The sequence below is a fragment of the Arachis hypogaea genome, chromosome 3, assembly GCF_003086295.3.
Source record: "Arachis hypogaea cultivar Tifrunner chromosome 3, arahy.Tifrunner.gnm2.J5K5, whole genome shotgun sequence".
NCBI classification, from domain to species: Eukaryota; Viridiplantae; Streptophyta; class Magnoliopsida; order Fabales; family Fabaceae; genus Arachis; species Arachis hypogaea.
In genome coordinates, this window is record NC_092038.1 from 20,404,132 (window position 1) to 20,417,707 (window position 13,576).

General features: G+C 34.5%; 1 protein-coding gene and 1 non-coding gene across 2 annotated transcripts; one reads left to right on the top strand and one right to left on the bottom strand.

Moving 5' to 3' along the window:
• Nucleotides 1-4,922: 4,922 nt before the first annotated feature.
• LOC140183317 (uncharacterized) lies at nt 4,923-8,182 on the top strand. Its single transcript, XM_072231578.1, has 5 exons — nt 4,923-5,101; nt 5,418-5,950; nt 6,303-6,634; nt 6,978-7,123; nt 7,576-8,182. Exons 1-5 carry the CDS (start codon nt 4,923-4,925, stop codon nt 8,180-8,182), a joined length of 1,797 nt encoding a protein of 598 aa, XP_072087679.1.
• A 4,121-nt stretch (nt 8,183-12,303) lies between these two features.
• Nucleotides 12,304-12,407, bottom strand: LOC112793525 (small nucleolar RNA R71). Its single transcript, XR_003198211.1, has one exon. It is a non-coding gene; the product is annotated as a small nucleolar RNA R71 (small nucleolar RNA).
• Between the last annotated feature and the right edge of the window lie 1,169 nt (nt 12,408-13,576).

The window sequence follows — 13,576 nt, forward strand, 5'->3', positions numbered from 1 at the left end:
ACTAAGTCAAAACAATCTTTTATTTCAATTGTACTAAGATTAAAAGATAATTTCTTTTGTTTTGCAAAATAACATGAATCACAAGGAAGTTTTGAAGCAATACAATCTATAAAAGGATAATACTTCTTTAGAAAAATCAATTAATGCATGGGTATGTGTCCTAATCTAAGATGCCAAATGTTGCTGTGCTCACTGTGTGAAGGTGTAGTGGGATGAGTAGTAGTTGTAGTTGCCGCTAATGAAGCTTGCTTTGTTGGAAGAGGGGAAAAGTAAGAGAATTCTGATTCTCTACTCATTGTATATAACCCTTCTATACACTTAGCAATGCCAATCATGTTTGATGTGGATCGATTTTCTATCTCACAATACTTATCGTTGATTAACAGTTGACAATGTAAGTTTGAGGTTAACTTTAACACAGAGATCAGTTTAAAATCAAAAGAAGGAATGTATAAAACATTTTTGAGAAAAAATTTTTTTAGAGAATGTGATTGTGCCAATAATGGTGCTAACAGTTTTTGTCCCATTTGACAATATTACATTGATTGGAGCAATATTTTGAAAACTTGCAAAATCTTTTAAGTCAAAAGTCACATGATCTGTTGCACCAGAATCAATGACCCATAGTGCAGATTTTAGAGTGATAATACTTATAATTCTCACATTAAAATGTAATGCAATGGTTTTACGTGGAGTGGAAGTCTGAATCGAATTAGTCAAAATTTGATGTCATTGAGTATATTATCATGCCCCTCAGTGATCACGTGATTGATGGTGGTGTTATGTTGCTGCCGTTGATAGAAATGGGAGGAGAACCCATGCTTCTTATAGCATACATCTTCTGTGTGGCCTTACTTGTTACTATGAGAGGAAGCTAATGTAGCTCCACGACCTCTACAATGGGAGGATCTGTTTACCATGTTCGTCATTTTGAGAAATCAATGAATCACAGAATAATAAGGATTCATATCTTCTTCCTTCCAACTCGTTAATCGGAACAGCTATATTCATCAAGAAAGAATCTTGCGAAATAGCCTCTCATCAAACTCTATTGGATGAGTTTGAAGGAAGAGGTAAGAATGGGGGGAAAGAAAATGTCGAAAGAAAAATTAGGGATAAGAAAAAAATGGCGAAATTGGATTGGATCTCAATTCACAACTTTTTTTTTTAATTTGATTCACAGCTTGGTTGCTCTACACACTTACCGCACCATGAAGAAAATATCATGCCCTAAGTTGTTCAAGCTGTGATGTTGATCATGATTTGATGAACCAGAAGTGATTAAGAGAGGGAGAAAAATAAGTTCTTCTCATTGTTAAAGAGAATGAAAAATTCCTTTTAAAAATATTTGTTTACTCTCACTAAAAAATAATTATAATAGTAAGCCTATTATTGATAATGAAATAATCTAAGTAACAAAAACAAATGTAATAGATTTTGAGTAATTGTGTTTAATATTAAAAAAATTTGCATGGAAAAGAATTTTAACCTACAATATACTATATCAAATTACATATAGTATAAATGAAAAACACAAATTATATATGTACCCCTAATAGCAGAAATATAGAGGCTCAAAAATTTGGAAATGGCAGTAATGTCTGAAATGCACAAAAATGGTATAGTATAAGAAATACAAATGGACTATGAAAATTTGCTAGCTGCGGTGTTATTTTTTGTTTTTTTTTTTTCATTTTGTTGGAATTAAAATTGTGTAAAAAAAGACTCCATATGAAAATCGTACGTAGCGAAAAAAGAATTGTTAAAAACATTATAATATGGCGAAAAAATGTAATTTTTTGTGGATTAAAATTAACTAACTTGCGTTGGTCGAGTAGTTAAGTAAGTGTTGGAGTTTCAATCTCGTCTTGTGCATGCAACAATCCGCTTATGTACTCTATAATACTAATTGATCTTCTCACTCACTACGTGTTAGACAAAAATATTATTATTTAGTTAATTATTTAAATAAATAAATAGAATGTAATATTGTTGTTAATTTGTGCTATATTATTTACATTTCAATCATTATTTTATATTATATTAATGTAATATAAGAAAATTTATTGAACCGATTAAACAATTGAGTCATTGAATTATTGATTCAGTGGATCACAAGTTGATTCGGTCGTAATTAAATAATTATATAAAATTTTATATTATTATTTGTCCATGATAAATGTCTTTTTTCTTTAGTTTCATTTTGTATTCAATTAATTGTTATTTTTTAATTTTAATAACTCATCAATTAATTTATAATTATTATCCTCTTCAAGTATTTATAAATTCATATTTATTATACTCTTTAAGTATTTATAGAAAAAAATAAAAGTAACAATCTAAAAAATAAAAAATATATTAGTTAATACAAAAATTATGTATAAAAATAATATTTTTTTATTTTAATTGTGTTTGACTGGATCAATTTAAATTAATTTTAAATAAGTTTAACTAAATTTTATTAGGTTTGACTAAGTTTAATCAAGTTAATTGTTTAACTAATTCAAATAATGATTTAACCCGAATTAATGATCAAGTTTTCAGTCCGACCAACTAAATTAGACCGAATTTGATAATTATACTTCAATGAGTGTAAGTGGCAATTATTGACGATAAAAATGAAATATCAAGACAAAATACAGAAATAATTAGTTGATCACAATTTGATGAGACAGTTATTTAATTAGTTAATTGATCCTAGTTTGAAAATTGAAGCAGCCTTTAATAATGTTCAATTAGTGATTATTTTAAACAAATACTATAATCAGATCCATCTTTTTTAAAAAATATTTAAAAATTTAAAAATATTATTCCCAAATTCAATAGTATTATAAAGTAAAATTGAGAATTTTAAATAATTTTTTTAAAATTTACTAAAATATTTGTATTTTTTATTTTTAATTAAAATTTTTTTACTTTTTATTTGTTCTTATTTATTTTTTAAATTTTTGTCTTTAATTTTGTTTCTGACACTTCATATATTTTTTATTGTTTCCAAATTTTATTTTTAAAACTACAATTGAGATATTGAAATATCCATAAAAAAATCATCTTCGCACTTTAAATTAAAATTGTGAAACAAAACTAAAAAATTATTAATTTATTTATTGTTAACAATAAAATAAAAAATCTAATAAAACAAATTGGCATGTTTAATGGAACATTGTCAATAGATTATATTATTATAGTTTTGTCAAAAATACAAAAAGTTATAAACTTACATGCACTTATGTAGTTCAACGAAATGTTGGAGAGCTCTGGTAGGATTTCTCGTGAAGAGGAAGATTTAGTTCAACAAAGTACAAAGAAAGTCAAAACAAGAAATCATGTTGATCTTAATCGACCTAGTGATGAAATGGATATTAACCATCAGAATGGAGATACTCCTATGATAACCAAAGTGTCTTACAAGGAGTCTCTTCTCAAACCTGCCGGACCTAGTGTCAAGGATGACGACCTTGTTGCTAATCCCATCGATGAAGATGAACCAAACCCGAAAGACAAGTGGTACAAGACTGCTGAGAATGATGATCAAGTGGAAAAGCCATTTGATCCATGTCCCAAAATTTCAATATCCAAAGATGAATTCGATGAATGGTGTAAACCTTGGCGTGCTGCTCTCATGGTCAAAGTTCTAGGAAAATGAGTAGGCTTAGATTCATGGAGCAACGCCTCCAACGCGATTGGGCTAAAAAAGGTAAGATTAATGTTATCGACATGGATCGTGACTATTTTTTAGTTCATTTTGCAGATGAAGGTGACTATAATCATGCCCTAATGGAAGCCTTGGATGATTGCCGGTCACTATCTTATTGTCCAACGTTGGAGACCCTTCTTTTTATCTTCTGAGAAAGAAGTCAGAAAAGTTGTTATTTGGATTCGTATTCCCAACCTTCCGATCGAACTCTATAACCATAGATTTTTTTGGAGAGTGGGTTCAACTATTGGCCACATGCTTAAGATCGATCGCACTACATCGATTCATTCTAGAGGTTATTTTGCACGCATATGTGATCGAGATTGATCTGAGAAAGTAGTTAGTTCCCAAAATTTCTGTCTTTGGTGAGGTCCTAAATATTGAATATGAAGGTCTGCATCAAATCTGCTTCTCTTGTGAAAAATATGGCCACCGGTCAGATCATTGTAATGAGGCTCCGGTGGAAGAACCGGCGAGCCAAGTTAATGTTGATGGATAAGAGGAGAATATCAACTCTGATAATCAGAATCACATTGATTTCGCGGACCAAAATGGAAAGTCTCATGATTCCCGCAATCAAAGAATTTCAAGCAATAACCAAGATCCTCTTTGTTTCGGGCCGTGAATGATGGTCAAACGATCACTTAGAAGGGAAAAATGGCAATAATAATCCGAATAATCTTGGAAGTAATCAATGACATGATTCTTTCTATAATCATAGGTCTATTAATGAGGAAGATAACCAGGGAAAGGAACATGGGTCAAGATTCAATGCTTTGCATGAAGAAAGTGCACTAATCACGTTGGAGGGTGAACCACATCCAGAAGCCAAATCTTCAAGTATTACCAATAATTGGGCTTCTCCTAATAAGGCCCAAAAAGAGAAAGCAAATTTTCAGCCCATTAAAAAAAAGTTCTAAAGCAAGGTGCTGGCAAAAATTCCCAAATGGGCAAGAAACCTTTATTTAATAAAGTGGGGCCAGCCCAAAATGAGAAATTAGTGAAGCCCATCCCCAAAGCCACTACCAAGCCATCCTCCTCTTCGGTGGCAACTCCTAAGAACGTTCCCTCTCCTGCCCCTAAATCTAAAGATCCTGAAGTTGAAGCTATGGAGGGTGTCGTTATGAATTACATGCATCGGTTAGGGTGGGAGCAATACGAAACTGATGTTGCTGCATAAAAGGTAAAGATTCAATTTGAAGACTATGCGATTCGTTCTAACCCTATGATTGCTTCTCCTTCTACTGGTTCCTCTTCAAAGCCAATGGAGTTAGGGTACGAGTCAGGGGCAAGCGTTGGGAGACCTCCAGACGATGTCAATTCTCTCATTGTATGGAAGAACCCCAATAATGGGGCTGACTCCTGGGATAAGTCCGAATCGAGACCCCAGGCTCAAGCCTCGGCGTGATTTTCATCCTTGGTGATTCCCCCTTCTCTGTTTGTTTTGTGATGAATATTATAAGTTGGAATTGTAGAGGTGATGGAGGGAAAACTTTTTCTACTCTTATTAGAGATATTAGAAGAGAGTATAATGCAAATTTATTCTTCTTGAAACTCATATAAGTGGTTCGCGTGGGGCTACTGTTCATGACAAAATTGGATTTGATAATTCCTTTATTGTGGAAGCTAATGGTCATTCGGGAGGAATTTAGTGCTTATGGGACTCAGGTTCATGGAAAGTTGATATTTTAGAACATAATCAGCATATTGTTCATCTTAGGCCTACCAGTAATAATGCTGCTACCTGGCTCCTCTCTGCTATTTATGGCAGCCCACAACGCCCGAATAGAAGATCCCTTTGGATTTCACTCCATTCCCTGGCAGCCAATATCAATCTTCCTTGGTGCATCTTAGGAGATTTTAATGCTCTTCTTCATGACTATGAAAGACAAGGGAGTACTCATAGTGCTAATTCTGAAGCTTGCTCAGACTTTCAAAGTTGCATTTCTGATTGTGGATTGGTGGATTTAGGTTATATGGACTGGCCTTTTATTTGGAAAAGAGGTGATTTAGTCGAGAGATTGGATCGTGGTCTGTGTAACCTTGACTGGCAGCTGGCTTTCCCCGAAGCTAGCTTTAAGCATTTACCTAATTTCAGGTCTGACCACACGACCATCTTCCTCCAACTCTCTACTGAAGCCTCTTACAATAGACACAGAAGACCTTTCTGTTTTGTTGCTGCTTGGATTTCTCACCCTGAGTTTCACAGATCGGTTGAAAATTCTTGGAAGGTGCAGGATTCTTGGTCTGATGGTATAATAAGCTTAAAAAATTCTCTAGAAAATTAGAATTATGATGTTTTTGGGGATATTTTTAAAATAAAAAGAACTCTTCTCAGACGACTGAATGGTATAACTTCAAGTCTTTCTCAAGGCAGTAATCAATTTCTTGAGAAGCTCCAAATTGATCTCTGGAAAGAATATGAAAATGTGCTCAATTAGGAGGAACTTCTCTGGTACCAAAAATCCAGGTGTAAATGGATTGAATTCGGAGATCGCAACACAAAATTCTTTCATGGGTCAACTATGATTAAACGTCGAAAAAAACAAGGTGACATCTCTCCTTGACCCTAGCGGTAGCCTTATAACTGATAATAATGCTATAGAAAATATGGCTTTTTCATTTTATGCTGATCTATATAATGATTCTCTTCCCGATCACCCTTTTGTCCTTAATAATGCCTTTCCTCAGCTTAATGCAAAGGATTTGTATAGTGTTGGCAGGAACATTTTTGAGCTGGATATTAAGGAAGCTATCTTTCATATTGGGAGATTTAAGTATCCGGGTAGGGATGGTCTCCAGGCTATCTTCTACCAAAGCCAGTGGGATCATCTTGGTCCTAACCTGTGCTCTTTAGTGAACCAAATTTTTGCTAATCCTGAAAAAATTGAGGAATTAAATGAGACCCTTATTACTCTTATTCCAAAAACAGAGCAGGTGACGAGCCTCAAGCAACCCTATTAGCCTTTGCAACGTATCCTACAAAGTTGTTACCAAAATTCTTGCTAATCGGCTAAGAAAAGTCATGGAAAAATTAGTTGCTTCCACTCAGTGCAGTTTTGTAACTGGGAGGCACAGTACGGATAATATGTTTATTACCCAGGAGATTATTCATTCTATGAGAAGCAAAAAGGGGTCGAAAGGGTGGATGGCTATCAAAATTGACCTTGAAAAAGCCTATGATAGACTCAAGTGGAGCTTTATCTACGATACTCTCTCCGACGTTGGGCTGCCTCAACATATTATTCATTTGATTTATTGTTGCATTTCCTCTGCTAAGATAAGAGTTTTATGGAATGGAGAAGAGTTAGACAAATTCACGCCTACTAGAGGAATTCAGCAAGGTGGTCCCATTTTCTCGTATATCTTTGTTTTATGCATTGAGCGCTTGTCTCAGCTCATCGGCGCAGCTGTTCAGCATGGGATGTTCCTAATATTTCTCATCTCTGCTTCGCTGATAACCTCATTCTCTTTACAGAAGCAAATTTAGATCAAGCCGATATTATCAATAGGTGCTTGGAAGCTTTTTGTGTTAGCTCTGGTAAAAAAATAAACCAAGAGAAAACTAGAATTTTCTTCTCTAGAAATGTGGGCCACAATGTCAGATCTGAAATCAGTAACTTTCTTCATTTTTCCAGAACTGATAACCTTGGAAAGTATTTGGGTGTCCCTCTCCTTCACTCAAAAGTCTCTAATAATACTTATGGTGATATTATCAACAAAATCAACTCCAGACTAAATTGCTGAAAAGCATCCTTTGTTTTCCTGGCATGGAGAGGTACCTTGGTGAAATCTGTTCTATCTTCTATTCCTTATTATACTATGCAATCTACTTTACTTCCTTCATTTACTTGTAATTTGATTGATCGTAAATGCAGAAAATTTCTTTGGGGGGATTCAGAAAACTTCAGGAAAATTCATCTTATTAACTGGGACAAAGTCTGCTCCCCAAAAAAACTGGGAGGACTCGGGATTTGCCACTCGGGAAAAATAAATTATGCCTTCATGACTAAAGTTGGATGGGGTCTTATTGAAAAAAGAGACTTTCTGTGGACCAGAACCCTTCACTCTAAATATGGTTGTGGTACCGATATTATTCCTAAGGTAGAAAGGAGGAGGAATGAATCAAATCTTTGGAAGGGCATACGCAAGTCTTGGGATAATGTCCAGCAAAACTACATTTGGCGTATTGAGGATGGTTCCAAAATTAATTTTTGGAATAATAATTGGGTGCCAAATATTGGCTCTCTTGCGCCATATGCTAATCAGGTTTGTATGCCTATTAATTTGAAAGACAAACTTATGGATTTTTTAACTATTTCAGATAGCTGGGATTATGATAGGCTCGCTACTTGGCTTCCTGATGAGATATCCAGAAGATTTTGCCTATTTCCCCGCCCTCCCTTTGGAAGCAAGAACACCAAATTGCCTGGAACCCTTCGTCTAACGGCTCTTTCGATCTCAAATCAGCATACCAAAAGCTGAATGGAGAAGAAGGCATCGCTAAGAACATTATCGTTAGAAAATTCCTTGATTATATTGATATATTGGCAATGTTTCATCAATAGATAGATGAAAGTAATTGTAATTTGACTAATATATTGACTCATTACATGACAACAATGCTTAATCCTTCCATTTAGTCAATAAATATTAAATATGAGTAATTAGTCCGTAAAGTAGACCACTTGCTAAAATAGTTAGTGTGAAAGAAAATTAAAATAATTTATAATGGATGAATGAATTAAAAATGATCAGATTTAAAAGGTAATGAATGCATTTTAGACATACAACAAGACTTGCATAGAAATAAAGGATTAATATCACTTTTATTCATACGAATTGAAGAAAGATTACAGAAGTTAAGTACTGAAGATGCAATTTTAGGAACACAGTGACTCAATCTTTGATACTGATGAGCGGATAATTTATACGTTTTTTGTCATTGTTTTTACATAATTTCTAGTATATTTTAGTTACTTTTTAGTATATTTTTATTAGTTTTTATGAAAAAATCACATTTTTGGATTTTAATATGAGTTTGTGTATTTTTCTATGATTTCAAGTATTTTCTGGCTAAAATTGAGGGACCTGAGCAAAAATCTGATTCAGAGGCTAAGAAAGGACTGTAGATGCTGTTGGATTCTAACCTCTCTGCACTTGAAGTGGATTTTCTAGAGCACGCTCTCAATTGCATTGAAAAGTAGACATCTTGGGCTTTTCAACAATATATAATAGTTCATACTTTGTCCGAGATTTGATAGCCCAAACTGACACCAAAGCTGGAGTTAAACGCCCATACAGGCACCAAAACTGGCGTTTAAACTCCAAGAAGAGCCTATACACGTGAAAGCTTCGATGCTCAGCCCAAACACACACCAAGTGGGCCCGGAAGTGGATTTCTGCACTATCTACTCATTTTTTGTAAACCTAGTTTAATAGTTTAGTATAAATAGCACTTTTTACTATTGTATTCACATCTTTGGACCATTCTTTGATCCTTAGATCAGGTCTTTGAACCCTATTTCGAATTCTTATACCATTTGGGAGGCTGGCCATTCGGGCATGCCTAGACCTTTTGTTCTTATGTATTTTCAACGGTGGAATTTCTACACCTCATAGATTAAGGTGAGAAGCTCTGCTGTTCCTCGAGTATTAATGCAAGTACTATTATTTTTCTATTCAATTCACGCCTACTTCTCCTCCAAGATATACTCTCGTACTTAATTCAGTTAAGTCAGAATGAAGGGATGACCCGTAACAATCACCTAATCTTCGTTACTCGCTTAGCCAAGATCCGCGTGCCTGACAACCACAAAGTGGTCTACATGGTGTTCAATGTAGTCATTGGACGACAGCTGGAGTATACTCTCTTTGGTCTCTGACCCATGGATCTGAATTACCTCTCCTGACAACAGAGCATTCGAATCTGTGACGTTAGAACCTTCGTGGTATAAGCTAGAATCAATTGGCAGCATTCTTAAGATTCGAAAAGTCTAAACCTTGTCTGTGGTATTCCGAGTAGGATCCGGGATGGGATGACTGTGACGAGCTTCAAACTCGTGACAGTTGGGCGCAGTGACAGTGTGCAAAAGGATCAATGGATCTTATTCCGACACGATCGAGAACTGACAGCTAATTAGCCATGCAGGAAACTGTAGAGGACATGTTTTCACTGAGAGGACGGATGGTAGCCATTGACAATGGTGATCCACCAACATACAGCTTGCCATGGAAGGGAGTACGCATGATTGGATGAGGACAATAGGAAAGCAGCAGTTCAAAGGCAACAAAGCACCTCCAAACGCTTATCTGAAATTCCTACCAAGGAACTACACAAGTAACTTTATTTTATTTTATGTTTTATTTCTCTTTTAACTATCAAAACCTCATAACCATTTGAATCCGTCTGACTGAGATTTACAAGATGACCATAGCTTGTTTCAAGCCGACAATCTCTGTGAGATCGTCCCTTACTCACGTAAGGTATTACTTGGACGATCCAATGTACTTGCTGGTTAGCTGCGCAGAGTTGTGAGAAAAGTGTGAACTCACAATTTCGTGTACCAAGTTTTTGGTGCCGTTGCTGGGGATTGTTCGAGTTTGGACAACTGATGGTTCATCTTATTGCTTAGATTAGGTAATTTTCTTCTTGTTCTATTTTTAAAAAAATTTCAAAAATCTTTCAATTTTTTTTCTAATTTTCGAAAAGTTTTCAAAAAAAAATTTAATAAATTCATAGAATCAAACATTTTTGTGTTTCTTGTTTGAGTCTAGTGTCACATTTTAAGTTTGGTGTCAATTGCATGTTTGTATTTTTCTAACATTTTTTTCGAAAACTCATGCATATGTTCTTCTTGATCTTCAAGTTGTTCTTGATGATTGTCTCTGTTTGATCTTATGATTTTCTTGTTTTGTATCTTTTCTTGTTTTTCATATGTATTTTCGAATTTTTAGAGTCAAAAGTTTAAAAATTTCTAAGTTTGGTGTCTTGCATGTGTTTCTTTTCTTAAAAATTTTTCAAAAATAAGTTCTTGATATTCATCATGATCTTCAAAGTGTTCTTGGTGTTCATCTTGACATTCAAAGTGTTCTTGCATGCATTATGTGTTTTGATCTTAAATTTTCATGTCTTGAGTTATTTTGTTGTTTTTCTCTTTCTTCATTAAAATTCAAAAATAAAAAAAAATCTTTTCCTTATCTTACTTATAAATTTCAAAATTTTGGGTTGACTTAGTCAAAAAAATTTAAAATTTTAGTTGTTTCTTATTTGTCAAGTCAAAATTTCAATTTAAAATTTTTTTATCTTTTCAAATCGTTTTCAAAAATCAAATCTTTTCATTTTCTTCTCAATATTTTTCGAAAATTTTAAAAATTGATTTTCAAAAATCTTCTTATTTTTATTTCATATTTTCGAAAACCTTGCTAACAATTAATGTTTTGATTCAAAAATTTTAAGTTTATTACTTTCTTGCTAAGAAAGATTCAATCTTTAAATTCTAGAATCATATCTTCTAGTTTCTTGTTAGTCAAGTCATCAATTTTAATTTTAAAAATAAAATCTTTTTCAAATCTTTTTCAAATCACATCTTTTTCAAATTTTAATTTCAAAATCTTTGTCTAACTTCTTATCTTTTCAAAACTTGCTATTTCTTATCTTTTTCAAAACCACCTAACTACTTTTTCACTTCTCATTTTCGAAAATCACCTTCCTCTTTTCAAAAATCTTTTTAATTAACTAATTGTTTTAAACTCTAATTTTATTTTATTCCCTTCTTAATTTTCGAATACTAACTAATATTTAAAATAAAAACAAAAATATTTTTCCTTTTCTTTTATTTAATATTTGAATTCCCTCTCTCTCATCTCTTTCTATTTATTTATTTATTTACTAACACTTCTCTCCTTCTTAAAATTCGAACCCTCTCTCCCTCTCTGTGTTCGAATTCTCTTTATTTTCTCTCTACCTCATTCTTCTCTTCTTCTCTTCTTCTACTCACATAAAGGAATCTCTATACTGTGACATAGAGGTTTTCTCTTCTTTTCTGTTCTCTTCTTTTTCACATGAGCAGGAACAAGGATAAAGATATTCTTGTTGAAGTCGATCCTGAAACTGAAAGGACTCTGAAGAGGAAGCTAAGACAAGCTAAAGCACAACTCTCTGGAGAGGACCTGACAGAAATTTTTGAAAAAGAATAAGACATGGCAGCCAAAAATAACAACAATGCCAGAGATGCAAGGAAGATGCTTGGTGACTATGCTGCACCAACTTCCAACTTTTATGGAAGAAGCATCTCAATTCCTGCCATTGGAGCAAACAACTTTGAGCTTAAGCCTCAATTAGTTTCTCTAATGCAGCAGAACTGCAAGTTTCATGGACTTCCATCAGAAGATCCTCATCCGTTCTTATCTAAATTCTTGCGAATTTGTGATACTGTTAAGACCAACGGGATTGATCCTGAGGTCTACAGACTTATGTTTTTCCCTTTGTTGTGAGAGACAGAGCTAGGACATAGTTGGACTCACAACTTAGAGAAAGCCTGAACTCTTGGGACAAGCTGGTCAATATTTTCTTGACCAAATTCTTTCCACCTCAAAAGATGAGTAAGCTCAGAGTGGATGTTCAAACCTTCAGACAGAAGGAAGGTGAATCCCTCTATGAAGCTTGGGAAAGATACAAGCAATTAACCAAAAGGTGTCCTTCTGACATGTTTCCAAAATGGAGCATCATATATATATTCTATGATGGTCTGTCTGAGTTATCCAAGATGTCATTGGACCACTCTGTTGGTGGATCTCTTCATCTGAAAATGCCTGCAGAAGCCTAGGAACTCATTGAGATGGTTGCAAATAACCAGTTCATGTACACTTCTGAAAGAAATCCTGTGAATAATGGGGTGACTCAGAAGAAAGGAGTTCTTGAGATTGATACTCTGAATGCCATATTGGCTCAGAACAAAATATTGACTCAGCAAGTCAATATAATTTCTCAGAATCTGACTAGATTGCAAGCTGCATCCGGCCGTGCTAAAGAAGCCTCCTCTGAAGGAGAAGCTTATGACCCTAAGAATTCTGCAATGGAAGAGGTAAATTACATGGGAGAATCCTATGTAAACACCTATAATCCTTCATGGAGGAATCATCCAAATTTCTCATGGAAGGATCAACAGAAGCCTCAACAAGGCTTCAATAACAATAATGGTGGGAGAAACTGGTTTGGCAATAGCAAGCCTTTCCCATAATCTTCTCAGCAAAAGACAGAAAATGCTGAGCAGAACCTCTCTAGCTTAGCAAACATAATCTCTGATCTATCTAAGGCCACTCTCAGTTTCATGACTGAGGCACAGTTCTCCATCAGAAATTTGGAGGCACAAGTAGGACAGCTGAGTAAAAGAATTACTGAAACTCCTCCTAGTACTCTCCCAAGCAATACAGAAGAGAATCCAAAAAGAGAGTGCAAGGCCATTAACACAATCAAAATGGCTGAACCTATAGAAGAGGAAGAGGACGTGATTCCCAGTAAGGAAGACCTCATGGGACGTTCACTGGACAACAAGGAGTCCCCTATTGAGGAACCAAAGGAGTCTGAGGCTCATTTAGAGACCATAGAGATTTTACTGAACTTCCTATTACCATTCATGAGCTCTGATGAGTATTATTCCTCTGAAGAAGATGAAGTTATTACTGAAGAGCAAGTTGCTCAGTATTTGGGAGCAATCATGAAGCTGAATGCCAAATTATTTAGTAATGAGACTTAAGAGGATGAACCTCCATTGCTCATAAATGAACTAAATGCATTGGTTCAGCTGAAGTTACCTCAGAAGAAAGACGATCCTGGAAGGTTCTTAATACCTTGCACCATAGGCACCATGACCTTTG

What these genes read in the sequence shown, in the direction of transcription:
- LOC140183317 (XM_072231578.1), top strand. Translation starts at nt 4,923, where the DNA reads ATGATTGCTTCTCCTTCTACTGGTTCCTCTTCAAAGCCAATGGAGTTA. An exon ending in GCAGGATTCTTGGTCTGATG is followed by an intron (nt 5,951 to 6,302) that starts GTATAATAAGCT and finishes ATAATGCTATAG; the next exon opens with AAAATATGGCTTTTTCATTT. An exon ending in GCAGCTGTTCAGCATGGGAT is followed by an intron (nt 7,124 to 7,575) that starts GTTCCTAATATT and finishes TCGTAAATGCAG; the next exon opens with AAAATTTCTTTGGGGGGATT.